At 44.4% G+C, this 27,452-nt stretch overlaps 2 protein-coding genes across 3 annotated transcripts; both read left to right on the top strand.

The window, feature by feature from the left end:
- The first annotated feature begins 647 nt into the window (after nucleotides 1–647).
- eprs1 (glutamyl-prolyl-tRNA synthetase 1) lies at nucleotides 648–19,237 on the top strand. Of its 2 annotated transcripts, XM_070838282.1 has the most exons (35): nucleotides 648–826; nucleotides 2,492–2,576; nucleotides 2,733–2,832; nucleotides 2,917–3,073; nucleotides 3,198–3,334; nucleotides 3,532–3,626; nucleotides 3,750–3,876; nucleotides 3,971–4,163; nucleotides 4,278–4,449; nucleotides 4,569–4,802; nucleotides 4,997–5,081; nucleotides 5,230–5,289; nucleotides 9,005–9,115; nucleotides 9,443–9,579; nucleotides 9,697–9,904; nucleotides 10,008–10,120; nucleotides 10,220–10,337; nucleotides 10,869–11,048; nucleotides 11,133–11,300; nucleotides 11,592–11,819; nucleotides 12,371–12,622; nucleotides 12,773–12,982; nucleotides 13,057–13,328; nucleotides 14,807–14,858; nucleotides 15,006–15,215; nucleotides 15,376–15,448; nucleotides 15,581–15,660; nucleotides 15,788–15,889; nucleotides 16,061–16,216; nucleotides 16,375–16,572; nucleotides 16,823–16,996; nucleotides 17,191–17,351; nucleotides 17,696–17,774; nucleotides 17,861–17,925; nucleotides 18,290–19,237. In XM_070838282.1, exons 1-35 carry the CDS (start codon nucleotides 784–786, stop codon nucleotides 18,438–18,440), a joined length of 4,986 nt encoding a protein of 1,661 aa, XP_070694383.1. In that variant the 5' UTR covers nucleotides 648–783; the 3' UTR covers nucleotides 18,441–19,237. The 2 variants fall into 2 exon arrangements, with proteins under 2 accessions (XP_070694383.1, XP_070694452.1); XM_070838351.1 differs by lacking the exon at nucleotides 11,592–11,819.
- An 824-nt stretch (nucleotides 19,238–20,061) lies between these two features.
- LOC139200258 (lactoylglutathione lyase-like) lies at nucleotides 20,062–23,492 on the top strand. The gene is made up of 6 exons (XM_070829516.1): nucleotides 20,062–20,215; nucleotides 22,019–22,101; nucleotides 22,285–22,425; nucleotides 22,502–22,569; nucleotides 22,779–22,868; nucleotides 23,068–23,492. The coding sequence occupies exons 1-6, from the start codon at nucleotides 20,147–20,149 to the stop codon at nucleotides 23,157–23,159; spliced, it is 543 nt and encodes a 180-aa protein (XP_070685617.1). The 5' UTR covers nucleotides 20,062–20,146; the 3' UTR covers nucleotides 23,160–23,492.
- Nucleotides 23,493–27,452: the final 3,960 nt, after the last annotated feature.

Below are 27,452 nucleotides of genomic sequence, written 5' to 3'. Positions count from 1 at the left end.
GAGTTTCATCAGTTTTTGTTTGGGTTAAGAAAAAAGATTCTCATCATATAATTTGTTTTTGGACATTAAACTACCAGATGCTATATGCTAGTTTTTATCAACACAAATGTGATATATTGTTTAAATTTTAAACATTAGAAACATTTAAACATTAGACAAGATTTTAGCTCAGCCTCCACACTCAGCCGTGATAATCATCTCCATGATTTTAGTTTGTAATCATCAGCCTGCTGAAATGTGGCCACACTGAGTTCAGGCCTATCACAGTGTCACAGCAGACAGGAGGAGATATAAAGAAATAAATGAATTTGAAATATATATGTGTACTGTTAAGACAGAGGAAGTATAGAAACGATATAATATACATAGGGGAATATATTAGAAGATATTAGAAAGCAGGTAGAAAGATGAATAGATATATTGCAGAGTGAGTGAGTAGAGATAGTAAAAAACAGAAATACTCAACTTAAGTCCCTCAGAAATATATTTAGTGCAGTACTTGGTGGTACTCGTGCTTAGTTACCTCCCACCACCTGTCTGTCTGTCCACCTGTCCACCTGTCTGTGTGCTCCCACTCCCGTCCAGGTGGTGGCGGTGTTGCCCCAGTGAGTTGCTGCTCGGCGGGGTAAAAACAAAGCAGTGTGAGAAGAAGACTTGTCCCGTGGTACCTCTGGGGTGCTCGGTGTGTGGAGAGGAGTCTTGGCTGTCCTCTGACTGTGCTGTTGAGCTTCTGCAAACACCGATAAAGGCTTCACCACCTGTGTGGAAGAAGGACTTCACAGTATGGCGTTAAATCTCACCATCAACGCAAGCAACCCGCCTTTAGGTGAGTGAATACCTCCGGACTGAACTAGTGACAGCTGGCTAGCTAGCTGTTAGCACCATTAGCTACGTGTCAACCTAACAAACTCCACTGAAAATCAAACAGAAAGGGAAATAAAAGACACTGGGTGTCGGGGTTGGGATGTCATGGTAGGTAGAGCAGACATGAAGGCAGCAGTACAATTAAAAGACGAGATTAAAAGTTAAATTGTTGTTAAAATTGTGTCCAATCTGACTTAGTTGGCGGATGTTTGCAGCTAAATTAATGGAAAGAGTGAAGCCAAGTGTGTAACTATTACAATGGTATGACTGTGTGTCCATATAAGATGATATGGGGCGTGTTTGGACTGAAGCTAATGCTAACCTTAGCAGCCAGCTAGCCGTTAGCTAATGAGAGTGTATAGCACTGGCTAAGAGATGCTAACGTTAGCTAGCTTGTCGTCGTGGCACTTCAAACCACAACATGTGGACAGTTTGTCAAAATGTGCAGTTGCCTTTCACTTTACAGTTCCACCTTTCAGTATTCAATGTGGGTGACACAGAAAATATGTCTTTATATGCAACAAACTCTCTGTGAACTTGTAATTCAGTCATTCTTTATGGAGCAGTTGTGGATGTATGACAGCAGTTGTTTGACACGCTGACACTAGCTAACTCAGGTTAGCTTAGCTGGGTGCTCTACATGTTAGCTACATGTTGCTAAAATATATCTATAACCTGGCGTGTTTTATGAATATGTGACAGTCCTTTCTGCTGTGTTCAGAAAGGACCAAGCTTTCCAAGGGTTGGGGTGTCAATGCTTTATACCAAGAGAGCCTAATCAATTGATTAGCTTTGACAGCGGCTAAACAGCGCCGACGTGCGTTAGCAGTGAATACTGCAGGCTGATGCAAGCGTGCTGAAACGTGGAGAGTGTTGGAGGGGGAGTGCATATTTTGTGCTCTCTGATTTTATGTTTGAGTTGATTAGCACCAGCACTGTCTGCCTGGGAAGTTGAATAATGGCGAGGCTAGCCAGTAGTTGGAGTGGTGCCCTGAGGCCCAGGTTTCCTGTGCAGGAATGAACCCACTGAAAGAAAAACTATCTCTGCAGCTCTTCCATCAGATCTTAATGGTTGACTGTCGACATGTAAGACGCCGCACCTGTGTGAGACTGGACATAAGGAATGCGGAGAGCCTTTTTGGAAAGATGATCTGAGTTGTCTATGTAGAAGGACTCCTAAGATCTTTTGGTTGTGCTTTGAGCTGATTCTATGCATTTCAGCCCACATTTTGCCAACTGTATTAATACCAAGTGTGCAGCAAATATCTATATAAAGCAAGCACTTGAGTACTGACACACTGAAAACTGCTGTATTGGAAAAATTGCACTTCTACAAAGAGTGCCCAGCTGTTTAAGGATGATGAGATCATTAAGATTACAGGTTAACATGACACACTGCGTGTTCAGGACTTTACAGAACCAGTTCAGCTGGTTCTCTGAACAAAATGAAGATTGCCAGTCACGCAAGCCACGGTTGTTCTGAAGTGAAAAGGCGAAACACCTTTTAAGAATCTAAAGCATGTTCACTTTCCCTTTACTGGATTCTCATTCAACATTCTCCAGCAACCTGAGCAAGCCTCAGCCAACAAACACTAACAAACACTGGATTTTCTCTTCTGTCCTGCAGGGGCGCTTCTGGCAGCAGAGCACGTGAAGAGCAGCGTGCAGGTATCAGTGGAGGAAGGCAAAGACACCCGGCTTCATGTCTCAGAGTAGGCGGCACAATTATTTCATCAAATTGCAGACTGAGCTTCAGTGGCGTATTGCAGGAAATGTATATGTGAAGTTAAATAGTGTGCAATGTGTTCCTGTAGTGTTTTCATTATTACTTATTTATCTCAACTCTGTGTTCTCTTTCCTTCCCTCAGTGCGATCCAGTTCAGTGATGCCAACTCCATCAGTCGATATTTGGCTCGGGTGGCTCCTGCTCTCGGTCTCTACGGAGCCAACATGATGGAGCAGACTGAGGTGTGTATTAGTGTGTGTTCAGAGATTTTTGTTAACAGTTTGGTGTTCTTTTTCCTCATTTGAGCTGCTGCCTGTTATCTGCAGGTCGACCACTGGCTGGAGTTCAGTGCTCGGCGTCTGTGTGGTCAGTCCGGTTTGACTTCTGCACTGGGTGAACTAGATAAGGCCCTTTCCCTGCGGACCTTCCTGGTTGGCCATGCCATCACTCTGGCTGACCTTTCTGTCTGGGCTGCCCTCAAAGGTGAGTACCATCCAGCATTTACCAGTTCTGGACCTCTACCATTTTCTCTGTTTGCTTTATTGTGAAATTTCTGTACTTAAGCAGGTGAAATGCAGCACTACAGTTTGTGGTTGTTTCCCTGCAGGTCACGGAGGATGGCCAAGCCAGGGAAAATCCTTCTCCCATGTCAATCGCTGGTTTTCTTTCCTGAGCTCACAGGTTCCCTTCACTGCTGTGGGCAACAAATATGCCAGTAAGAAGGCGCCAATGAGCAAATCCAACGTAAGTGTAATTTCGGACATTAACGAGCAATTTTAATGGAATGTAAACTAAACTGACCACACCTCAGTCCTCACAGATCCATTGGTGGATTATCATGTTTGTTTGATCTCACTGTGGGGAAATGTACTTAAGAATAAGTACGAAATGAGAGAAGCTCTCTTGCTGTATTCGTGACTGTTTGTGTTTGTGGTCGGCAGTCGGACGAGAAGAAGCAGGATGTTGGCAAGTTTGTGGATTTGCCAGGAGCTGAGATGGGCAAAGTGGTGGTTCGATTCCCCCCTGAGGCCAGCGGGTAAGGCTTGATCTGCAGTTTAGGAGAAGTTCAGATTTTACATGCTCATTAGATTTCTAAGTGTGCATTAGGAGTTTACTACCTCTCTTAACACGGACCAATTTTCTGTCTCTCTGTGGCCAGATACCTGCACATCGGCCATGCCAAGGCTGCTCTGCTCAACCAGCACTACCAGGTCACATTTAAGGGCAAGCTCATCATGCGCTTTGACGACACCAACCCCGAGAAGGAGAAGGAGGACTTTGAGAAGGTGAAAGCAGAGAGGAAAATTGGGAATTAGTCCAGACGACCTTGAAATCAAAAGGTTCATGTTCTTACTTCTGCGTGTCTTCATTTCCTCTCAGGTCATTCTGGAAGATCTTTCCATGCTCCAGATCCATCCAGACCAGTTCACCTACACCAGCGACCATTTTCCCATCATAATGAAATTTGCTGATCAGCTGCTTGCCGAGGGCAAGGCCTACATCGACGACACGCCTCCTGAGCAGATGAAGCAGGAGAGGGAGCAGCGCGCAGAGTCCAAATGCAGAAACAACAGTACGCCTGGATAAAACATGACACGATTACCAGTCACAGAGAATGTTGCAGCTCCAATGCAAATTTCTTAACTGTATGAAGCTACAATATGCAACTTCCCTCTCTCCTCTGTAGCGGTGGAACAGAACACGAAGATGTGGGCGGAGATGAAAGCTGGGACAGAGTACGGTCAGACCTGCTGCATGAGAGCCAAGCTTGACATGAGCTCCAACAACGGCTGCTTGAGAGACCCCACCCTCTACCGCTGCAAGAACACCCCCCACCCTCGCACTGGAAAAACCTACAAGTAATTGACCTGTAGAAGTGATTTGGAAAAACCAAACAACAAGTTGCACGGTGACATCTGGAGTATTTGCATTAAATATTGTGCCCTTTTTGATAAGTCCGTCTCCTCCTCTCTTCCAGAGTCTACCCAACATACGACTTTGCCTGTCCCATTGTGGACAGTTTGGAGGGTGTGACCCATGCTCTCAGGACAACTGAGTACCACGACCGCGACGAGCAGTTCTACTGGATAATTAACGCCCTGCGCCTCAGGAAGCCTTACATCTGGGAGTACGCCCGACTCAACCTCAACAACACAGTGCTGTCCAAGAGGAAGCTCACCTGGTTTGTCGACCAGGGATACGTTGACGGATGGTAGGTCTAGTTTGGTTTACCTGATGACTGATGCTTAGTAATGTGACCACTTGGAATGTATGAGGTGCCTATTACTTCTACTAATTCTTGGTGGTCTGTACCAACCTCATTTTCCTCCCCCTGTATTCCTCCCTTTCCTTTTTTCCCTCTTTACATCCACGTTCTCTTTTGACTTTTCTCATCTCGTCCGCCAGGGACGACCCTCGCTTCCCCACTGTCAGAGGGGTCCTGAGGAGAGGAATGACCGTTGAGGGTCTGAAACAGTTCATAGCAGCCCAGGTACAGTTGTCATAGTAGGAGATGGGCAGGGGAAAGGCCCTGAAACAAAATGATGGAGTCGACAAAGTAGATAAAGAATACATAAGAGATAACATTTCCTTTTGTATCTGTTTAAAATTTGATTTGTCTTTTATCCGGCTCCTTCCAGGGTGGATCAAGGTCGGTGGTGAACATGGAGTGGGACAAGATCTGGGCCTTCAATAAGAAGGTACATTTTCCTCCTTTTGCCATCTGACATCTAGGCCTGACTGTCTGAATTAGCGGTACATGTAAATGGTGATCCTGACATTGAATCTGGCTTGTTGTAACATTAAGATGTATGAAGATGTCCACAGAGTTAAAAAATAAGGGTTTGCCTGTTGGCCACTGACTGTGTGGGAGTCCAATTTAAAAACGTAATCCCACCTTCATCATCAGGGCCGCTCAACCCGACTCAGTCTGCCTCAGTATGTTGAATTGTATCTTGTAAGATACAACTGCAGTCCGTTTTGATATACTGACATTTGTATGACGTGCTGGTTGTGATGGGTAAGGGCTAATCTTGTTTTAACTAGTTCATATGTTAGCCAAAGAGGAGATATTATGAATATATCCGACGCAGGCCTGAGCGGCTGAAGCCTGTTACTGACAGCTTCAGAGGATTGCCCTTGGGTCTGCTGCTGGCATGGCTTCTTTCTGCTTTGCTTTTCTCATTCTTAGACACTTTTATTTGCTACCTGGTTTCCTGCTTCATCACCCCATCCTCACCCTCTTTATCACCCCCAATAACACTGAACACCTCAAAAACCAAACCAGCTGCTTCATTCCATATCCCACATGCTTGTATCCACGTTGTTTTACTCATTTTCATCCGTCTGCACATCACTGTTGCTTCCTCTGTGTGGCTTTTCTTGCTGGCACTTGCTGCTTCATCCCAGAGTCAAGTAGAAGGTGTGCAGTTAATCATTTGAAAATGTACATAAACAGAGAGTGAAGAAAAGTGCTTAGACACAGCATACATATGAGTGAGTTTCATTCAAGTCCATTTTACACTAATGACAGACTAGTGTTTCATCACCTCTGGATGATGGGGTGTTGAGTACAGGCTCATTCAACAGGGACATAATTCAATTAAACCGCTGCTAAAAGTAGTTATGATGTCGGCATCAGGTGGAGATTAAGGAACAAACGGCTGCTTCTGTCTGTGCAAAGGCTTCCTGCATGATCAACTAACTCCTCCTCTCCACCCTCTTCAGAACGTTTTGTGTCCTCAGGTTCCTTCGTGTCTACTTGGCGATATTTACAGCAGCACATATATTTAAATATGGTTACAGGCGGTCTTCACAGTTTTACAGTAAATGGTCCAATATTTCTCTAAAGCCTCTGAGTTCAGTGAACGCAGGTTTTTTACACACAACCGTCTTGGAAGTTGTCAGTAAAAACTGTGCCGTTCTTCTTTCTCCAGTTTAGATGTCACTGATGCGCTAGCAGCATCTGCACTAACCTCTTTAGGAGCCTCCACTGTTGTATCCGAACAAACACTTGCTTGTCGCCGTTGTCACACCAGAAAACCACTGTGGTTCAGCCACAAATACATAAAGTAAAGATGGATATTTGTGCGATGGTGATCTCACGAATCCAGCTGCCTCGCAAGGTTTTGCAAACGGTGCTACTTCAGTCAGTCGCAGTAGTAGTCCTTGCAGTATTAATAACATTTCAGGACTTTAAAAGTCTCCTGCTGGCACCATTGATACTTTGGTCCCCTTTTGTTTTGTTGGCCAGCAGAAAAATGTAACTTATAAATGATCATTAGATCCCTAGAGTGCAGAATTATTATACTTTTGTAATTTATGTATTGAAATTGATGTATGTAATTAATGAAATGAATTATAATTAGCGCTATAGATGGAGTAGCATGATGTGCAGTACAAGAGTAAAAGACTTGGGTTGGGTCTTGGCTAGAGGGGGAAATAAAAGGGACAAAAACCAAAAAGGAAAGCATGTCAGTTGGTTTGAGGACAAAGCGGCGAGGGGCAATTATGTAAACGGTCCATTCTCTGTAATTGTGTCTCTACCTCTCTCCCCTCTCTCTTCCTCCCCCCTTGTATCTGACATTAAACAGCATCTCACTCTTCTGTTTCCAAGCTGCCAATTAGCTGTCTGAAGGTACTCCTCTTCCACCTCCTCCTCTTCCTCATTTTCATCCACTCCCTCCCTGCTTTCATCACGGGCTGGTTTATCTGAAAATCCAACCAGCAGCCTTCACTATTTTACCAGCCAAACAGATGATGTCTGGTTTACATGTCAAAGAACTGACGCCATGAAAAAGCAGCAGAGATGTGTAGTAGTGAGTCACAGATGTCCTCTCGGGTGCTGTTTTAAAACTGACCTCTGACCTAATGGTGGAGGCTGCAGCAGAGGAGTAATCACAGAATTTACTGAATGGATTGGTTTACTAGTTATTTTGGGTTGGATCCTCTACAACTCCCTGAATTGGCCCCTTATGTGAACGCTCATCTTGGATCATGGCTTGACAAAATGATGGGTCAGTGTTCCTCTCTTGCACACCGTGTTTTTCCTTTTACCTGTTTGTTGCTTGCATCACTCACCTCTCCTCGCAGATTTAAGCTGATTTATAAAGAGTATTGAAAGTAAACGCAGCGAGCCGTCTGCTCTGTTCTGTCGAACAGGTTTTTGGTTTTGAAGACTTAAACTGTCCTAAACATAAATGGTGACATCAGTAAAGGTAATGTGGCTGCTGGGGGTGGATGAAGGTGAAGAGATATTTTTGAGGGTCTAGTTTTCTATGGTCATACATGGTTTAGGTTTATTTAAACCCAGAGAGTAATAATGATATAGCAGATTTTATAGAAGGATTTTCTAAATGCAGCTTTAAATCTGTAACAGATCGGTTACATAATGCAAAATGTATTTAAATCGTCCCTCACCAGAGAAAGTATTAAATGGCAAAACCTTCATGTCCAGTATTAAATCCTCCCTCACATCTCCCCCTCCATCTGTTCTTCATTTAACATTCAACATCCACTCAAAGTGAAATTTCTAAAAGGCTTCACGCTTTATTCCTTAACTGACCGACATCACAGTTCATTAGGTCATTGTCAAATTTGCTCCTCAGATATATTTGTCAGCCTGTCGTGATTACAGATACGAACTACATCGTGTTTTAGTGTAACATCTGTCACCTCACTGTAAAAAGATCACCGTAATCTATAATAATCGGTCGTGACCACAGATATTTTAAGTTTAATGCTATAAGGAGTGAATAAAACTGATTATGGTGTGAAATGGGATACACTGTATTGTATTTGTTAGCGTGAAGAGGGGCTGGTGTTGTTGTGAGTCTGACGTAGCTGAGCTTTATCCACTGGTTGCACTCATCATTGTCAGAGCTGTTATTGTTCCCACTGCGGCCTGCATACTAAAAATATCTGCTTCCATTGCACTGCAAAGTGGTTTACTGCTTCTTTGTGATCTTGGGGAATAATCCGGACAACATTAGCCTCCTCTGGGAGGAAGTTGATCTGTTTCTGCTTGGATGGTCTATCCTGCAAATCATTCAGTTATCATTCAGGCTCCTAAACTTCGAGCTGGCTGGCAAAATAGTGAAAGTGGATGGTGGCTGAATGAGCAGCTGAAGAAAAGCTTGTTTCACTCTGTTGCTTACAATCACGATTCACTCATCTTTCTTTCATTTGTCACTTACTGAGCTGTTTTTTTTATTTTCTTTTGGATCGATTTTCTGTTTCTTTTCAAAGACAACTGTCGGTGCATCATTTTCTGCTGTGTCCTTTCATTACTCAGCATTTAGTATGTGGAGATTATCATAAAGCAAGTGCTAGTCTGCCGTTTCTTATACTGACCTGTTTGTGTCTGTCTGCCTGTGTGTGTGTGTGTGCATGTCTTTGTCTCTGTGTGTGTCTTAGGTTATTGATCCCGTAGCTCCCAGGTACACGGCTCTGTCCAGCTCCTACGCGGTGCCTGTTTCTGTCCCAGAGGCTGCAGAGGAGACCAAGGATGTGGCCAAACACCCCAAGGTTAGAGCTCTCTCTGTTCCTTTCTCACACACACACTGATTAAAGAACATTCAATCTGTCATTAAATTGAATTAACAACCAAATGATTTCTGCTGGAGATAATATGATCAACAGGCTGCTTGTAATTTTTTTTCCAGATAGTGTTTCAGTCAAACCATGTGTCAGTAAGCTGTGTCTACCTTGGTCTTTTACTGCTATTAACATCTCTGTTATTAAGAATCGAGATGTTGGGGGATCGAGGGTCAAACTTTTATTGATTCTATATATTGTAATACCCCCCTTGTATATTAAGCCTATAATGGCATATCAACTTCTGTTTCCATCCAGAACACAGAGGTGGGCATGAAGAAGGTTTGGTATGGACCTCGAGTTCTGATTGAAGGCGCTGATGCTGAGACGATCTCAGAGGGAGAGACTGTCACCTTCATCAACTGGGGCAACCTCATCATCACCAAGATAAACAAGTGTGTAGTATCGCCGCTCAGCTAACCCATGTTGCTTTGGACAACCGCAAGGTGTCGCCTTAAAGTAACAATCTGCCTTTTCGCCCGTCTGTTCTCTCGCTCTTTCTCTGTACTCAGAGGAGCTGATGGTAAAGTGGTGTCCATGCAGGCTCGTCTGAACCTGGAGAACACGGACTACAAGAAGACCGCAAAGATCACATGGCTGGCTGACACAAACAGTGCCCCCCTGCTGCCCACCATCTGTGTCAACTACCAGCCTCTCATCTCCAAAGCCATCATCACCAAAGACGATGACTTCAAAGATTACATCAACAAAAGCAGCAAGGTTTGTTCTGAGACTTGTGTTTTTAATCTCACAGTATGAGAGCGTGACATGTGCTCTGGTCATTTTATGTTTTCCGTTGACCGTCTTATTCTCACTCTGTCAGTTGGAGGAGAAGATGTTTGGAGATCCCTGTCTGAAAAGCTTGAAGAAAGGGGACATTATCCAGCTCCAGAGACGGGGCTTCTACATCTGTGACCAACCCTATGAGCCAGTCAGGTGGGGCAAAAGACCTCTTTATTTGTTTAAACTCGTGGTCTAACCATGTTGATTGTCCTGACTGTGCTGTCTGTGTCTAACTGGGGTTAACATCTACAGTCCTAACAGCTGTAAGGAGAGTCCCTGTGTCCTGCTCTACATTCCTGACGGACACGTCAAGGAGATGCCGACATCTGGATCTAAGGACAAGAGCAAGAGCCAGACATCCAGCAACAAAGTGAGTGTGTTAGGAAAACCCCCATCCAAATGTTGTGAAATTATATACCAAATGTTATTGTTAACCGCCTCAAGTCAGCTTGTTAATTATTTAGACACTACTGTGGATGCAAAGTTATTGGTCTAGACTGATGTAGTCTTAATTAGAGGGGAATAATGGAGATGGGGTTCCCTCCTATAGGGGTGTTCAGTCTCACAGTTGGTACAGAAAAATGGAAAACAAAGCATTGAATGTTTAATCCTAAAGAAGTAGTTTGTTATGGGACATCGCCAGCAGTAGCAGGAGTCTGAGAACTGGTCTAACCAGTAATGCAAAGGTTTGTTAAATGATAGACAGGCTCTACTGGTGTCTTTGAATATGGCCTCAAAGCCTATGTTTTCTCAGTCTGAGTCTTTAATCACAACTGGGAAGGTCATTCAAAGGAAAGCTAAGAGTATCCTGCAGGTAGCTCTTTGATGTCTGGGATAAACTGGTACCTGCCGATGCCGTACTCTTCATCTGTCTCTAAATCTTCCTTAACTCTCATCTTAGTCTGCCACCCCCGCCAAGGCTGCCTCAACCTCCGCCCCAGCGCCTGCCCCAGCGTCAACCTCAGCTGGGGACTTGTTCTCGAGCATTGTAGCACAAGGTGAAATTGTCCGTCAGCTTAAGACTGCCAAGGCTCCTAAAGATGAAGTGGACAAGGCTGTTCAGCAGCTGCTTTCTCTAAAGGTCAGCTGGAATTAAAAGTAAATAAACTGAATAAAGAGTCTTAATCATTCAAATGATTTGCAATCACACTCTGTCTCTCTGCAGGCCCAGTTTAAGCAGCAGACAGGTACGGACTACAAGCCGGGCATGGCCCCTCCCACCTCCACTCCAGCCCCACCCGCCCCGTCAACAGACCCCACCTCCTGTCCGTTCACACGTGTCAGCCAGCAGGGCGAGCTGGTCAGGAAACTGAAGGCAGAGAAGGCACCCAAGGTACCTGTCCAATTACTAACCATGTCTGCATCTCTTTGTCCACTATTCTTGTCCGTGTCCGTTTGTCCAGTCGGCACTCGCGTCCCAAGTCCTGTGTCCGTAGATTGACATTGTAGTCAGTGATTTGTCTCATGTCCTCATTCGTTGTCCAGTGAACTCTCGCATCTAATTGCTCGCTGCTCGTTTCCCCAAATCATTTGTCCGGTCTTTCATGTCCCCACATCATTTGCATGGAAGCCAAATTTATCTTTAACTGCTCGCAACAACACGCTGGTTTGTTGATGGTACCAGGACCAGATTGATGTAGCAGTGAAGCAGCTCCTCGCTCTCAAGGTGGAGTTTAAAAAGCTGACCGGTCAAGATTACAAACCAGGGATGGCCCCCTCCACTCCTGCGTCTTCTGCTCCTTCTCCCGCGACCACCTCCTCTTCCTCTTCCTCTTCTCCCTCGGGCCTGTATGAGCGCGTGGCACAACAGGGGGAGCTTGTGAGGAAACTGAAGTCTGAAAAAGCCCCCAAGGTATTCTCATGCAACCGTGCTAACAGTGGAGATGTAGTGGCAAGTTTCTCCGTGGCAGCACTCTATGCTTGTGCGGGCAAACTCTTACCTAGAAAAAACTCCACCAGCCACTGTGGCTGCTGCAGGAAAACACAATTTTTCAGACAATAATCTCAGCTTCACTTGCTGGTTTGTGATATATGGTCGGCCTGTAGTCTGTGTCACTCCAAGGTACAATGAAGTAACATAGCAAGGCGTCTACAGCAGGGCTTGTTTCTGGTCTTATATGCTAATTTTAATTAGCTAGCTAATTTTATATTCATAGGAAAATGTAGAGGACTTGCTTTAGTAGAAGATAAAATAAAGGTTGTTAGGTGCTAAGCCTGGCCAGTGATAGTGGAAAGTAGTTAAGTTGTTTTATACATCAATACTATAAATCAATACTAAGATGTTTCACAATTCATTAGAATGTTAATATTTTAACCACTGCACTGTTACAACAGTGTTTCTCCATCACATGAATATAAATACTCTGAGCTGAGTCACACTAACACTTGTGCATGTTTCTTCAGGACCAGGTTGATGCTGCAGTGAAACAGCTGCTCGTCCTGAAAGCAGAGTACAAACAGATCACAGGCCAGGAGTACAAGCCTGGAGCGGCCCCAGCCCAGGCAGCCCCAGTCCCCGCCCCAGCCAAGGCAGCCCCAGTCCCCGCCCCAGCCCAGAACAGCCCCAGTCCTGCCCCTGCTGCCTCCGGCCTCTATGAGAGGGTTGCTGAGCAGGGAGAGGTGGTGAGGAAACTCAAGGCCTCAAAGGCCTCAAAGGTGAGAGTATAACTGCATCAGTTCTAACTGTGTCACAGCTGTTACTACACAACCATCTATGATGTTTCAGAGTCGTTATGTTGCTGATTAGACCTGTGACTGTTCTGCTGCTGTGTCTGAACTGTTCTCTGCTTGCCGACTGTTCCCCAGGATGAAGTAGACGCTGCAGTGAAGCAACTGTTGGCCGTAAAGGCAGAGTATAAACAGCAGACTGGACAGGATTACAAACCAGGATTACAAGTCCCAGCCAGCCCTGCCCAGACCCAGTCCACCTCATCCCCAGAGACCCAGAAACTGTTCTCAGAGGTGGCCCAACAGGGAGAGCTGGTGAGAAAGTTAAAGTCAGAGAAGGCCCCCAAGGTAAGGAACCAACAGAGCAGAATAAATACAGGAAGCACTGTTAGAGCCAAGCAACAACTGTCCTTCCATTTCAGGACCAGGTGGATGAAGCTGTAAAAAGACTCCTGGACCTGAAGACCAAGTACAAGGCGCTTACTGGAGAGGACTACAAACCAGTGGCAGCTGCTGGAGCCACTGGAGGAGAGGACAAAAACCGCAAGGAGAGGGAGAACAAGTCTGAGAAACAAGGAGCAGGAGGGGCAGGAGGAGGGAAGAAGGGTAAAGGAGACAAGGGTGGCCAGGGCAAGGAGGCCTCGGGAGGAGCAGGAGGCGCAGGAGAGGGTCAAGGACCTAAGAAACAAACACGGTGAGAGACTGGAAGCAGATGAAAGGAGAGAGGTGAAGAAGTAGATCCAGACCGTTTGAAATGTTTCCAACCAGCACAAAGTTTAGTATAAAATGGGACTTCATGTGTTCATCATCTAACTTTAGATCAAAGGATACTTAACAATAGGTATTGTGAACATCATTATAAGGATATTGAGGAACAAAGTTTTATTTTACTTTTTGCATCTGAAGTCAACTCTCCTACTTTAAGCTCTTTCCTTCTGTCTCCCTCCCTGTAAGTGCAGGTTGAACGCCTCACATCATGATTTTAAAAACATCAACCTGTTTTCTGTTGTGTTCTGGTGTCCCTAACTGTGATGGTGACTAGTGGAAATAGTTCTCTCTCCTCCTGCATGTGGAGTAAGGCTCTGCAGACTGAAGAAAGAAATGTATACTAGAAGTTAGACAGATGGTATGGCAGGTACAGTTGTTTGTACTGACAAGGATTTTGGCTGAAATTGACTGGAAGTGGGAGTCAAAATGTGTGAGCCAATAAAAAGCCTTGAACTGAACTGTTTTCTCAGAATTCTGTTTGAGCAGATTATGGTTAGTTGAATGAGATGCATTGTTTTGTATGGAAGTGTTGAATTGTTACCACACATGACAACATACAGCATCTGGCAGTTGGTTTAGTTAGTTTCATTTAAACCTTCAAACAAACACTGAAGCATTGCGGAGACAGATGCAGATACTTCGGTTTGTTAGTTGCAAACTGAAGATGGATCATATGTACGTCACGACCCTCTGCTACTGTAGTTTAACGACTGGTGACATCGGGGAGGTTTTTGTGTTCCGATCGGGTGAGTTTTAAATGGTTGGTGTGTTTTCCGTAGTGCTCGATTGGTGTTTGTGGTCTGCTGTCGGCATCAAGGGTGAACTGTGATCGCTCTTTGATAGTGCTGCGCTACTAATTTATATGAAAAATATTTATCTTGTGCATGTTTTAAATTTGACGCTTTGATTCTGAAGACCTGCTGAAGCTGAAAATGGTTCCTCAGGTTTTGATAGAAGATGCAAAAAGTAAAAAAAAAAAACTTCTGTTCCTCAGATGAAGACTAATAATCAGATCATACTTTTGTTCCATCATAATGGGGAGCATGTTTAGGCCCTTATGGTGCAGAACTGATTTGTCTGTTAGCAGTAGGCTACGTTAAGCTGGTTCGCTGGCTTTATAGCTACTGATGTGAGCCTTGAGTTGCATGGTTGGCTGAACTGGGAATTGCTGTGTGTTTTGTTGGAATTGCTCCCAGGTATAATCTAACTAATCAATCAAACTGTTCTTTCTGCGAGAAGATAATAAAACAATCTGAATAAAAAATACTCAAATGGTGTGTTAGTAGCTTAACTAATACATTAAAATTGTGATTGAGGAAACGGAAATAGAAATTTACACTTAAATATATTTTGCAGTTTGATTTTAAGATTTGCGTCACTGATTTAGTTGTCTGTCCCTGACAGGTTGGGCTTGGAGGCCAAGAAAGAGGAGAACCTGGCTGACTGGTACTCTCAGGTGAGTTTATCAGACACAGATCCGCTTTTTCTCTAACTAAACCTTTTTCTGCTTCAAGAACAACCCACGATCAGCAAACAAAACACTCATTCCTGACATGTCTTTTGAAAACTCTCCTTTCGATGTAATGCTGCTCCTCCCCTCCAGGTCATCACTAAATCGGAGATGATTGAGTACTATGATGTTAGCGGCTGCTATGTGCTGCGACCCTGGTCCTACTCCATCTGGGAGACTATTAAAGACTTCTTTGACCGGGAGATTAAGAAACTGGGTGTGGAGAACTGCTACTTCCCCATGTTCGTCTCTCAGGCCGCCCTGGAGAAGGAAAAGTCCCACATTGAAGACTTTGCTCCAGAGGTAAAAAGACCAGTTTTTATGATGTCCTCCCTTGAATGAGGTAACACATTGAAGGGAAAAAGAATGAATTGCAGCACAAAGTAAAATAAAAAACAATCAAATTAACAGTTTACTCAACAGAAACAACTACATTTAAAGGTGATGCTGTCATCTTTGTCAGGTTGCCTGGGTAACACGGTCAGGAAAGACTGAGCTGGCCGAGCCCATTGCTGTCAGACCCACCAGTGAGACAGGTATACTCACACCCATACAGTATCTACATAGCTTTAGCATTAAGTCATCCTGTTTTCAATGCAGCGGCTGCTGTGGTTTTGCCGGTCTGTCATGTTTGGTATAAACCTGCAGTCTGTTTTGCTTTCCTACAGTCATGTACCCTGCCTACGCTAAATGGGTCCAGTCCCACAGAGACCTGCCAATCAAACTCAACCAGTGGTGTAATGTCGTGGTCAGTATCCTACTACAGGCACATCTACACCATCTTCATCCACACCTCTTACTTGTACATCTTACATTTGTAATTAAAGGTTTGTTGAAGACATTTGGCACCCTGACATCCTTTTTCTCTCCCCCAGAGATGGGAGTTCAAACACCCTCAGCCCTTCCTGAGGACAAGAGAGTTCTTGTGGCAGGAGGGACACACGGCCTTTGCCACCAAAGAGGAGGCAGCTGAGGAGGTAATCACCCTGACGTCTCTGTCCATTATATGGAGAAATGCACTAGAACTACTTCTGATGCATTAGTGTTGAGATGGCTAATGGTGTAGCACCTAAATGACTTTAAACTGGGCTGTATTGTACATCAGTAACAGTTTTTGTGTACTTTGTCTTTACTTTATGTATTTCTAGGTGCTTCAGATCCTGGATCTGTACGCCAGGGTGTACGAGGAGCTGATGGCGATCCCCGTGGTGAAGGGGAGGAAGACGGAGAAGGAGAAGTTTGCAGGAGGAGATTACACCACCACTGTGGAGGCATTCGTCTCCGCCAGCGGCCGAGCCATTCAGGTACTGGATCACTTCACTTGTTTCATGTTTAACACGTAAATCTCAACACTTGACAACCAACAGTTTGTTTTTCACACTTCATTTACATGCACTCAGACAGTGACAAAAAAACAAACATGACGTCGTCTCACCCTTGGCGTTGCTTTGTGTTTCCTCAGGGTGCAACATCCCACCATCTGGGTCAGAACTTCTCCAAGATGTTTGAGATTGTGTTCGAGGACCCGAAGAGGCCAGGTGAGAAACAGCTGGCTTTCCAGAACTCATGGGGACTCACAACCAGGACCATCGGTGTCCTCACCATGGTCCACGGAGACAACATGGGACTCGTACTGCCACCCAGGGTGGCCTGCCTGCAGGTACACACACACATTCTCACACACGGTCATAGAAATACAGTAGATTCACTTGATGGACGACTTTACTTTTTTATGTGGCAAATGTGTAATGACATTAAGTACAAGTCATCTGCTTTTATGTCCTGCTCTTTTTTTGTTTTAAACATGAAGAACAAACCGCTGATAAATTAATTAACCAACCTGTGACAACTACTTACATGTACATGAAAAAAACACACTAAGTAGTTAACATTTCTCTCTGCTTTTCCAGGTGGTCATCATCCCCTGTGGGATCACTGTCTCCCTGCCAGAGCAGGAGAAGGAGGCAGTGTTGACCCAGTGCTCTAAATACCTCAGCAGGCTGGTGGATGCTGGCATCCGGGTGAAGACTGATGTCAGAGACAACTACTCCCCAGGCTGGAAGTTCAACCACTGGGAACTCAAGGTCAGAACTCATGTGCTAATAGCAATAGTGGGGATAGTTATTGAAGTGATATACCTGAAGGTGTAAATTCAACAATAAGAAACAAGAAAGGATAAAAGTTAGCAAGTCACAACAGCCAAGATTGTGAAGGCAGTGATAATGACCGTAGCTGTTTCTCTCTCTCTGTCTGTGTTGTACGTCTGTCTCTCGTCCAGGGAGTTCCTATCCGTCTGGAAGTGGGTCCTAAAGATATGCAGCAGCGTCAGTGTGTGGCGGTGAGGAGAGACTCGGGTGCGAAGATGACGATCCCCGAGGCTGATGTGGAAAAGAAGCTGCTCGCCATTTTGGAAGACATCCAGAGCAGCCTGTTCAAGAAGTAAGATACAGCACTACACACTAGTCTTGTACTATAAGTACAACTAACCACAGACAAGGCATGTGGACAGAGTAAGGAAAAACTGAAGTGCTCTAAATCCCACAGGGAAGAAGAATTTTAACAGTGTGGGTTTCTGTGTCACGGGATGTGATGTGTGACTTTTTCAATGCACAAATAAAAAAGTTATTGCAGGATTAAAATCATTCTCTCTTTCAAACAGCAGGGGGCAGCATTGTTTCACAGACTGTGGTAGCTCAAGCTGCAACTAAGTAAACACAGTTACAAAATCAAGACAACCTACAGGAGCGATTGGTTAACTTTAGTTGTGTGTGTGTGTTTGTCAGAGCCTCAGAGGACCTGAAGAGCAACATGGTGGCTTGTGACACAATGGAACAGTTCCAGAAAAACTTGGACCAGGGCAAGGTGAGTAACACAACCCTCACTCTGCAAGACGTGTCACTGTTCCTGCCTGAGTACCTGGTTTATAATCCACTTGTCTTGCTTGACAGATTGCCCAGATCCCATTCTGTGGAGGAATTGAGTGCGAGGATTGGATCAAGAAAACCACTGCCAAGTACGTCCTGCATGTCACTGTGTGACTCCTAAGGTTCAGCAAAGGAAACATCTAACTCACCCATGATAAGAAATTCATGAGTGCATGAAATATACATATGCAATAAACGCAGAGTTACATTCTGCAGTTGCTGGGATGAAAACTTTACTTTTTGCTCATTTTGCTGTTCGCTGTAGTCATTTCAAATGCATTTACTTAGTTTTCTACGTCTAGTCAGTTATTTGTAAAGTCATAATTGGTCCTGACTCACATGAGACTTAGGTGAAATGGTGCAAGAATAAAATATTTAACATTTTGTATTTTCCCAGACTTTTCTTCGAGTGCTCCAAGTTCCACCACTAAAGGCATTTTTGTTCTCCTGCAGGGACCAGGACCTGGAACCTGGAGCTCCGTCCATGGGAGCCAAGAGCCTCTGTATCCCCTTCTCCCCCCTGAAGACGCTGCAGCCCGGTCAGATGTGCATCAGCGGCAAGGAGCCTGCCCAGTACTACACCCTGTTTGGACGCAGCTACTAAAGAGCTGTTCTGCTGGAGCACGAGGATGGACAGCGTGGTCGAAAAGGGCTTTCCCACCCTTTCTCATGTATTCCTTTTTCTCTGATCTCTTGTTGGGTGTCCGGGGTGATACGGGTATGGAGGTGACTGGACTGTGGGGTTAACAATGGGGAATATGGTGTTTTTGTTTTTGTATTAATATTATTATAACACATCTGAAAGAAAGTAGAGGTGAGACAAACTGTTAATTCTCTAAAAGCCATGTCCAGGAGTGCTTTGTATTGGGATGGGAAACACCACCAGAAACCAGGCAAATATGAAGTCCTTATCCTCTCAGAGCATAGCAAGCAAATGGTGAAAGCTTTTGGAAACCACTTCTGAACTGACATTTTTTTTTTATAACTGCTCAGTTATTGTCAAGAAAATCAGATTTAGTTATTTAGTTTAAGTTACTGTAGACATTTATGAATTATGCCCTTTGAGTACTGATGGAAAAAAACCTCCCTGAGAAATGTATTGTGTCCTGCTGTCTGGGTCAAAGTACTCTTTACTTTACTGGCAGTCCCGTATCTTTCAACCCAACGGTCTCAGGAACTCTGCAGGTACTCAGGATGTTATTCTGACAGCTTCACCAACCCTCCTCTGTCTGTACGTCACACTACAGTTTGTGGCTCATGGTTCACAGCCTCATACAAGTTCATCAGAGCCAGCAGATGAAAGCTTTGATTGGTTAATAGCCAGTAATGTAGCCTTATGTCTCTTCTCTCCCATTAAAGACCTCAACAACTTGTCTATAATAAAGTCATGGCCATGGCAAACTGCTCTGTGTTGTTACTGAAACACACTTCATCACTATGACTATTAAGGATTGCAAAGTAAGTGTTAATACACAGTATAAATGTTAACACACAGTATTAACATGATGCAGTGTGACTCTGAATGAGTTCTTACAGTGTCACTGTGCTGTGGTGCACCAGATTGTGCAGCAGCACCGAATAATGGCAGTGTTATAGGGTCACATGCAGGGTAATAACGGTGCATTATGAATTGTACTTCCTTGGTTGCATAACACAGCCTGGTCCAGCCAACAGATAAAAACGGACACTTCCGCTCTGTTTTCAAAATAAAATGACGTTTGGAGAAAATCCTGGAGCGTGTGGTGATGGAGTACTGACACAAGGTGAGGATTAAACTCTCAGATAATTTTTAAAATGTTCATTAATTTTCTCATACGCTAGCACCTATGAGAAGAGCTCTTCTGTAACATGCATATGAAAAAATGTGATCGGGAAACAGATTGTGATAAGATCTTGGTGGTCTCTGCAAGCTGCCCCACCCTTTGATTGCTTAAGCCTGCCTGAAACTTATTTGGAGGCTTCCTATATTTTTTATTGTGTTGTTTTTATTTATTGTGATACTGGTTAAGTGTTAACAATGTGACTTTTTAACCATTACTACAGAAGGAACAATCACTATGATCATCCCTTGTGTATTTATTCATGCCTACATCTCATTATTTCTCCTGTCTGTGTGTTAATCACATGTGCTTTAATGTTACAGGCCATTGTATGTGCAGTATTGAATCTGTCTCGTGTCTTCAAAGGGCTCTTATTTTGAAAGCTGGTACCGGAAGGTGTTCCCGTTAAAAACTCCCTGACTCCGGTCTCCCTCCATGTCAGTCCGCCGCGCCGAGCTGCGGTCCAACTTTCTACCGTCACTTAGCAAAAATGAGCGACAAAGGTCTGTCAGACGAGGCGGCGGCAGCAGCTTGTAAAGATGGAGACCCGGTGACCAAGGTAGGACGGTTGTTGTCCCTTTTGAAGCCGAGCTAAACTACGTGAAAACCGGCCAACCCAGCAGGCCGACGGCTGCCAGGCACGGTAACCGGCTATGCGTCCATTATCGGACACGGCTCTTCACAAAGTGTGCACTGGCAGCCCGGTGACAGCTGACTGTGTTGTTGTTGTTGTTGTTGTGTGTGAGTGTCGGTGCTCGTGGTGAGAGTTGTTCATGTCAGGTAATACACCTTTGGTGGTGTTATTGCAGCCTGTTGTAAGCTAATGTTAGCTAAGTTAACACACAGGCCAACTTTTCCCTGTGGGGAGAAACTCAGTTTGGGCCTGAAGGGCTGTGGGAGGGGGGGCTGAGACTGATCAAACTCTGTTATATAACTTTATTAAAGTCTGCTGGAAGAGGTCGTTACTTTACTGACTTACAGAAGTCTGTCATGTAGGCGCCATGCTGTGGTGGGAGCAGGTGTAAGTTGGTGCAGCTGACAAACACACTTCCCTTCATCTAAAGTTTTTACTGTCCTCAATCTGGGACACTTCTCCTTCTCTTCTGAGCTCCCTTCATGTTTTCACTGAACAAACACTGCAGCCTAGTTACCAGTTTATTAGGAACACCAAACTAATGCAGTCTAATGCAACAGGTCTGCATTAATTCCTCCCTCCATGAAAGGTTTGCAGTGATGTTCAAGAGCACCACAAACTACATCCTCCAAAATGAGCCCACCGTTAAATCTGCTCCTCTGTTTTAGCTTAGTTAGGTGTGTTTCAGACAGGTCAGTGTCAACGTATCTCAATGTTTGGGTTCATTTGTGGCAGCCCCCCCAGTATTTCTGTCACTCACTTCCATCAAGGTCCATATGAAGACTGTAAAGACTGATCTGAGTAATAAAAGAGACTTTGCAACACTGGATAAAGTCCATAGAAACCTTTTTTAAACTTCTCTTGCAGCATGATCCAATCCCCTGCTGTTTGATTGATTTCCACAGAAACACAGATGACATGACTAAATGCACTACTTCTGTTTCATCCGCCCTCTTGACGTTTTGAAGTGATGAATTTAGCTACAAGCCGGCAAAACTGTGGCTGTTTGGGCCGTACGGAGCGCTGCAGAAATGGGTCACGGTGCAGCAGTGTTTGAGGAGTTTCTGTCGACGCGGTGATACATTTTTACGCTGGCAACTTGACAGGAAGGGCACAGGAAAGGGGAACAGTTGCTAGCCACAGAGATAACACCCAACTGTGAAGCACACACAGAGGAGAAGTTCTCATACACTCAACACTACGTAAAACCTTTTTTTTTTTTCCACAGAAAACCTAAAAGTAAATGTAACGTATCCAAGCAGGCCTGATCTGTTCGGTATGGTAATATTGACTGAGGCGTAGCTCACACACACGGTGACCATTGAGTTGTATCCGCTTGGTCGCACAGAGGTGCTGTTTGGCTGAAATGTCCCTTTTCACCAGTGAGTGCCAGGATACAAGCTTCCATCACAGCCAACAGAGCCAAAGGGAGATCTTCTACCTCTACGTTGTTGTTGTTACAAGATCTACTCCGGATTTTTTTAATTTTTCCTAAGGTGGCAGGGTGACGCCACGTCAATGCACATACAGTAGACATGCACATGTACTCGCAGGGAGGTAGCGCATCAGGTGACCAGGACTATTTATATTAGTGTTTTTCGATGGATGGCTGCGGTGTTTTTCTGAGTTGCCTGTCAGGTCTGTGCCAAACCAGGTGTGGCTCACCTACAAATCAACCAGCACTTGTTTCTGCACATAAATCTCTGTTCCTGTGTTCCTCTGTTTTAGGATTTCATGATGCAGCAGACTATGCTGCGGGTCAAAGATCCAGTTAAATCCTTGGATTTCTACACCAGAATCCTCGGCATGACGTGAGTATTAGTGTGGGCTTGTGATCTTCTTTTCTACTTATCCCCCAATAAGTGACACGATGAAAGCTAAATGTTTTTGGGGCTGTTTGTTCTGTGTGTGCATCATTAGGACGGTTTCCTGCACATAATCTGGACTCTGTAACTAAACTAAGCTTCTCTCCGGTGTGTTTAAAAATCTCCCAGGCTCCTGCAAAAGTTTGACTTCCCCTCCATGCGTTTCTCTCTCTTCTTCTTGGGCTACGAGGACAAGAAGGAGATTCCTGCAGATGTGAAGGAAAAGACGGCCTGGACCTTTTCCAGAAGAGCCACCATCGAGCTGACACAGTAAGGGGGTGTGCGTCCTGGGACTGGTGCCACAGTCGTCCCACTTTCCCGTCTTACCTTTCCTCCTGTCTTTCAGTAACTGGGGCTCCGAGTCTGACGAGAGCCAGTCGTATCACAATGGAAACTCTGATCCACGTGGCTTTGGTAAGCTCAAATACAGCTCAAGGTTTAAGAAAGTTTCCACAAAAGAAAAGGTTTATTAAACACTCAATTTAAATGCATTTATTTCTCCTCAATACCTTTTTAGTTTGTGTGTGTGTGTGTGTGTGTGTGTGTGTCTGCTCACTAGAGGCAAACTGGGGATATGTGATTCATAGTGAACGGTCTCTGTTCGTCCACCTGACATCTGACAGGTCACATTGGAATCGCGGTTCCTGACGTCTATGCAGCCTGCAAATTGTTTGAAGAGCAAGGAGTCACATTTGTCAAGAAGCCAGATGACGGTAAGACGTGAAATCTGACAGGCTGGACCCCCTCTTTAGAGTATTTGTACATCTTTAACCTTTCCATCGATCCATCTTTCTTTCTTTTAGTTGGCTTATTTTGTTAAGAATATTAAAAGGATGCACATGCCGCATGCAGATTTCTGGAAGCTCTTGACTGACAGATGATCTTATTTCTCTTCTCTTATTTTCCTTCCAGGTAAAATGAAAGGCCTGGCCTTCATTCAGGACCCCGACGGGTACTGGATTGAGATCCTGAGTCCCAACAACATGGTGTCCATTACCTCCTAAAACTGTGACAACATGCTACCTGCTGCAGTGCGTACAGAGAGGGAGAGCAGAGCGATGGGGTTAGCGAAGAATTTAGCAACATGTGCCGGAGAGCTGAGGGAAAATGGAGAGAAAACACTTGCACGCTGACACTCGGTGTGTCCTGGCAGGGGCTTGGACTAATATTGGACAGCTGACGGGCAAATAGATTAGATACCTGAGTTAATGCTATGAACAGCAACTACTTTGTGTAGCTGTTGAGTTTGTCTGCCATCACCATTTTGTACGTGTCTTCAAAAAAAAGTGATGCTGAAACAAAGCGGTATTGCTGTGTAATAAATGTGAAAGCCACCGTTCAAGTGAAGTGGACTTTTCTTTTTCGTTCAGTTTTAGTGGAGACAAAGTAAAATGACTGAAGGATCCCAATTAAGATTATAGCAAGCAACTAGGAGGTGAATAAGGTTCTCTGTCACACTTCTAAAGTCATAAAATCAAAACTGATGGGCTGGAAAAAGGAAAAAAACATCAATTTTGTTCTGAAATTTGAGGTTGAGAAAATTCTCGTGTATTTAGTTTCATGGTAATTTCAATCTAATCAAATCGTCAGGGTTTACAACACCCTGCCCTTGCCCTGCTAAATACGAGAAAATGTGCTTCCATGTGTGCAGGTTAGGGGTGTGGAGGTGTTAAACCATTTTTACTGAGCTTCAAATAAAACTGATCCAGCCATCTAAGTCCCTCGGGGCCTGGTTTAGCTGCTACTGCCGCCCATCATAACGGCCACACAGGTGGGTGCTGTGGCCTCCCGTTAAACAGGAGATCCTGGGTTCACATCCCAGCGGTGCCTGTCGGTGCCAAGCTGCTGCTGTTTTGGCTCCAGTGTGTGAGGATGCCTTCTAAAGCAGTGATGGAGGAGGACTGATGGTTAAGAAGTGGAAACCTTAGGATGTCTGCGATGCTAAATATGGATCTGTTTGTCCTCTGCCTTTGAAAGCACATTTTTCTGCATGTTGGAGTCTGACTTCAGTTTACTTACCAACTTACCGACCCTTGTAGAAAGGTCTTCAGTCGGTTGACACCATCTACTTCTACTCTAATGGCTGCTTCAGGACCTGGATTTACTGAAAATACTGCTGAACTTTCTTTTGCAAATCTACTGTACCAGTGTTTGTCTTACCTTTGTGTTACCTCTGCTTTGGGTTTTTTGCCAATAAGTTCTGCAGGCAAATACATGAAAAACAAGTCTGCAGCCATGCAAACATGCTGTCATGTCTGAGACTGCTTGATTCCATTTGATCTTGTCGCTGTAGTCTGTGTGCACGTGCTGTGGCTGAGTTGGTCAAAGTACAAGTACTGCAAACTGTAGCGCTGATCTTCTGTGTTATTTCAACTAATTAACTCAAGCAAATGTCAGCATGCTTGTCTGGGGTTGTTCTTGCAAATCTACACATAAATGTAAAAGACAAATCAGACAAGACGTTTATATTTGGCTCCCTGGCTTCGCTCCTGCTTTGCATCACTGAGCACGTTTTGACTAATGAGGTATATGAGGTAATAGTGTGTGTTGGGTGGTCGTGTCCAGGTGAAAGACCTCGGCTGCTCTGATTGGTCAGTTTATGTGGGAATCAGGTGTGTCGGTGCTGTGACAGGTGATCCCCACATGATACACAGTCCTCCATCAGCTCTCTGTGAATAAGGACCAAGATATCCACTGCTCTTCCTCCCTTTGTCGGTGCCATCATTTAAGGTGAGTGCTGACACAGAAACAGGTTTGGCTGTTGGGAGGGTTATGGATTAAATTCCCACTAGAGCTAAATTCTTAACTGTGCTGTATGGTGGTATTAACAAACAGGGGAGAGAGGGGAGTCGTTCTCTGACAGCAGAGAGATCACCCTTACCTTACCTTAGCTGTGGACTATAGCACAATGATAACTTAACTCTGTTTTGAAGCTTTTCGGAAGAGAACATGGAGAGAAACACCCTCGTTCTTCTCCTCATCCACCTGCTCTTCTACTCCTCCTCCGCTGTGGGAAATTCAAGCCGGACTATTTCAAGGGTTTTCTACTTCTCCAATCCAATAAGCTGGCTGGGGGCTCAGAACTTCTGCAGAGTGCACCACACAGATTTGGTCACCATCAGAAACACACAACAGGCTGAGTTACTGTCCGGGTACGAAGCCTGGATTGGTTTGTATCTTGCGCCAGATAAGACGTGGAAATGGTCCAAAGGAGATGAAATTGCCGATTTAAACATCTGGAAATTTGGTGAGCAGGATTAGAATGACAATGATTGCCTACTGGGGTCCAATAGTAAAGTCCAGTGCATCCTTTCTATACCTTTGATGTAGTTTAGATAATGGAGGACCATTGTTGACTGTTGCTAGATCCACTCTTGACACAGTCTCATTTTTGCACCACTTTGGTCCAGGCTGCAATATTTCAACAACTATTACTTGGATTGACATTTGGACCATTCATGGCCCCCCAGAGGTTTAATCTTGCTGACTTTGGTGAATCCTCTGTGAGGTTTATATATTTTGTTGTTTCTTACAGATTTAGATCGCGTCATGAGGACTCCCCCTGCTCATACACCACCTGGTAATCCACAAGATCTGTCTCCAAGACATACAATCACAAGCAGTTATGTCCATGTGACCTTTATTTCAGTTTCTCTCTCCTTGTTTTCGTAGGTGGACCACGTCCCGATGAGCACTGTGCTATGCAGTCGGATTCAATATGGGAGAGTGAGGAATGTGACCAAGAGCACCCCTTCCTGTGTACCAATGAAAAGTGGATTCTGGTCCAGGAGCTGAAGACGTGGGAGGAGGCCCTGCTGCACTGCAGACAGCTGCAGACACCCGTGAAACCTTCCACTCACCGGTCCGACCTTGCCAGCCTGTTGGACGCAAGTAAATCTCTGTTGGAGAAAGTGACAATGAGACTGAACGCACAAACTGACGAGGTTTGATGTTTTCCTGCAGAGTTTGTATGTTTGTGGTCAGGTGGTGTCACTCTGACTTCTGTCATGTTAAAGGGTTAGTGAGACATTTTGATATGCTCATTTGTTCTCTTGCAGAGAGTTAAATGAGAAGATTGATAGCACACTTGTACAGTATCTGTGAGATAAATATGAAGCTGCTGCCAGCAGCCAGTTAGCTTAGCTCAGCAGAGACACAGGAAGCAGGGTGAAACAGCGAGCCTGATCCCATCCAGAGGTGATACAATATCTTGTATGTTTTATTTATACAACAAACTGTAGAAACAACAATTTGTCGTTTATGTACAAGGTTATAGAAGCTTAGCCTAAAATGACAAATTGTACTTTTTACCCTTAAACATAACGTAATGTAAAAAAAAACATTTTGTTGTGTTAGAACAGAGGCCAGATAGCTGTTTAGAGTGTTTATGCTAAGCTACATATTTAGACAAGTGAGATCTTCTCATCTAACTCTCGGCAAGAAAGCCAATAAGCGTAGTTACCAAAATGTCTAACTAGTCCTTTAAGGAATTGTGTGTGTGTGTATATATATATGTGTATATGTGTGTGTATATATATATATATATGTGTGTGTGTGTGTGTGTGTGTGTATATATGTATATGTGTGTGTGTGTGTATATATATATATGTGTGTGTGTGTGTGTGTGTATATATGTGTGTGTGTGTGTGTGTGTGTGTGTGTGTGTGTGTATATATATGTGTGTGTGTGTGTGTGTGTGTATATATATATATATGTATTACACAGGACAGATCAACAGTTATTTCTGATATAGCACACAGTATGTTCAATAACTTAATGCACCCAAACAAGATGACCAGGTCCTCCTCCTCCATGAGATATAATGCTGCACTAGTTAAGAGCACAGAGTCCAGCTCTTATTCTACCTCAAAGCCTGTGGCATCAGCTGAAGCAGAGCAGCAGAGAATCAAACAGAACAGAAGTGTGTGAAAGATGCAGGAAGTTGTTGTTAGCGTACCCCACTGTGCTGTTTAAAGTCTAAAGCTTTGGAAGTGATTGTGTGTATTCCCACACCCACTGCTCCTGTTGCTCCCTAGGTGTGGGTCGGACTGCGTTTCCTGGCCGGCAAGTGGCTGTGGGTGAACAAAGAGCCGGTGACGAGCTCCCAGCTTCCTCGCTGTCCGGACGAGGAGGAGCACTGCGGCGCCCTGGCTTCTGAGAACATGAACTTGCAGATAATGAAGTGCTCTGAGAGAAGAAACTTCCTCTGCAGCATAACGACCTAAAGTTCACCTCATCATTTGTTCAGTGAGATATATACAAACCTTTACACTTCATAATGTTTAGCTCTTAACTCG

Source organism: Pempheris klunzingeri, chromosome 1 (assembly GCF_042242105.1).
Source record: "Pempheris klunzingeri isolate RE-2024b chromosome 1, fPemKlu1.hap1, whole genome shotgun sequence".
Classification (NCBI taxonomy): domain Eukaryota; kingdom Metazoa; phylum Chordata; class Actinopteri; order Acropomatiformes; family Pempheridae; genus Pempheris; species Pempheris klunzingeri.
Note: the sequence above shows the minus strand (reverse complement) of the source record. Positions and strands in the feature narration are given on the sequence as shown.

Excerpts from the sequence above, each read along its gene's own strand:
- LOC139200258 (XM_070829516.1), top strand. The coding sequence starts at position 20,147 with ATGAGCGACAAAGGTCTGTCAGACGAGGCGGCGGCAGCAGCTTGTAAA. Across the intron at positions 20,216-22,018 it reads ATGGAGACCCGGTGACCAAG|GATTTCATGATGCAGCAGAC; the intron begins GTAGGACGGTTG and ends CCTCTGTTTTAG. Across the intron at positions 22,570-22,778 it reads CTCTGATCCACGTGGCTTTG|GTCACATTGGAATCGCGGTT; the intron begins GTAAGCTCAAAT and ends GACATCTGACAG.
- eprs1 (XM_070838282.1), top strand. The coding sequence starts at position 784 with ATGGCGTTAAATCTCACCATCAACGCAAGCAACCCGCCTTTAG. Across the intron at positions 827-2,491 it reads CGCAAGCAACCCGCCTTTAG|GGGCGCTTCTGGCAGCAGAG; the intron begins GTGAGTGAATAC and ends TCTGTCCTGCAG. Across the intron at positions 5,082-5,229 it reads AACAGTTCATAGCAGCCCAG|GGTGGATCAAGGTCGGTGGT; the intron begins GTACAGTTGTCA and ends GGCTCCTTCCAG.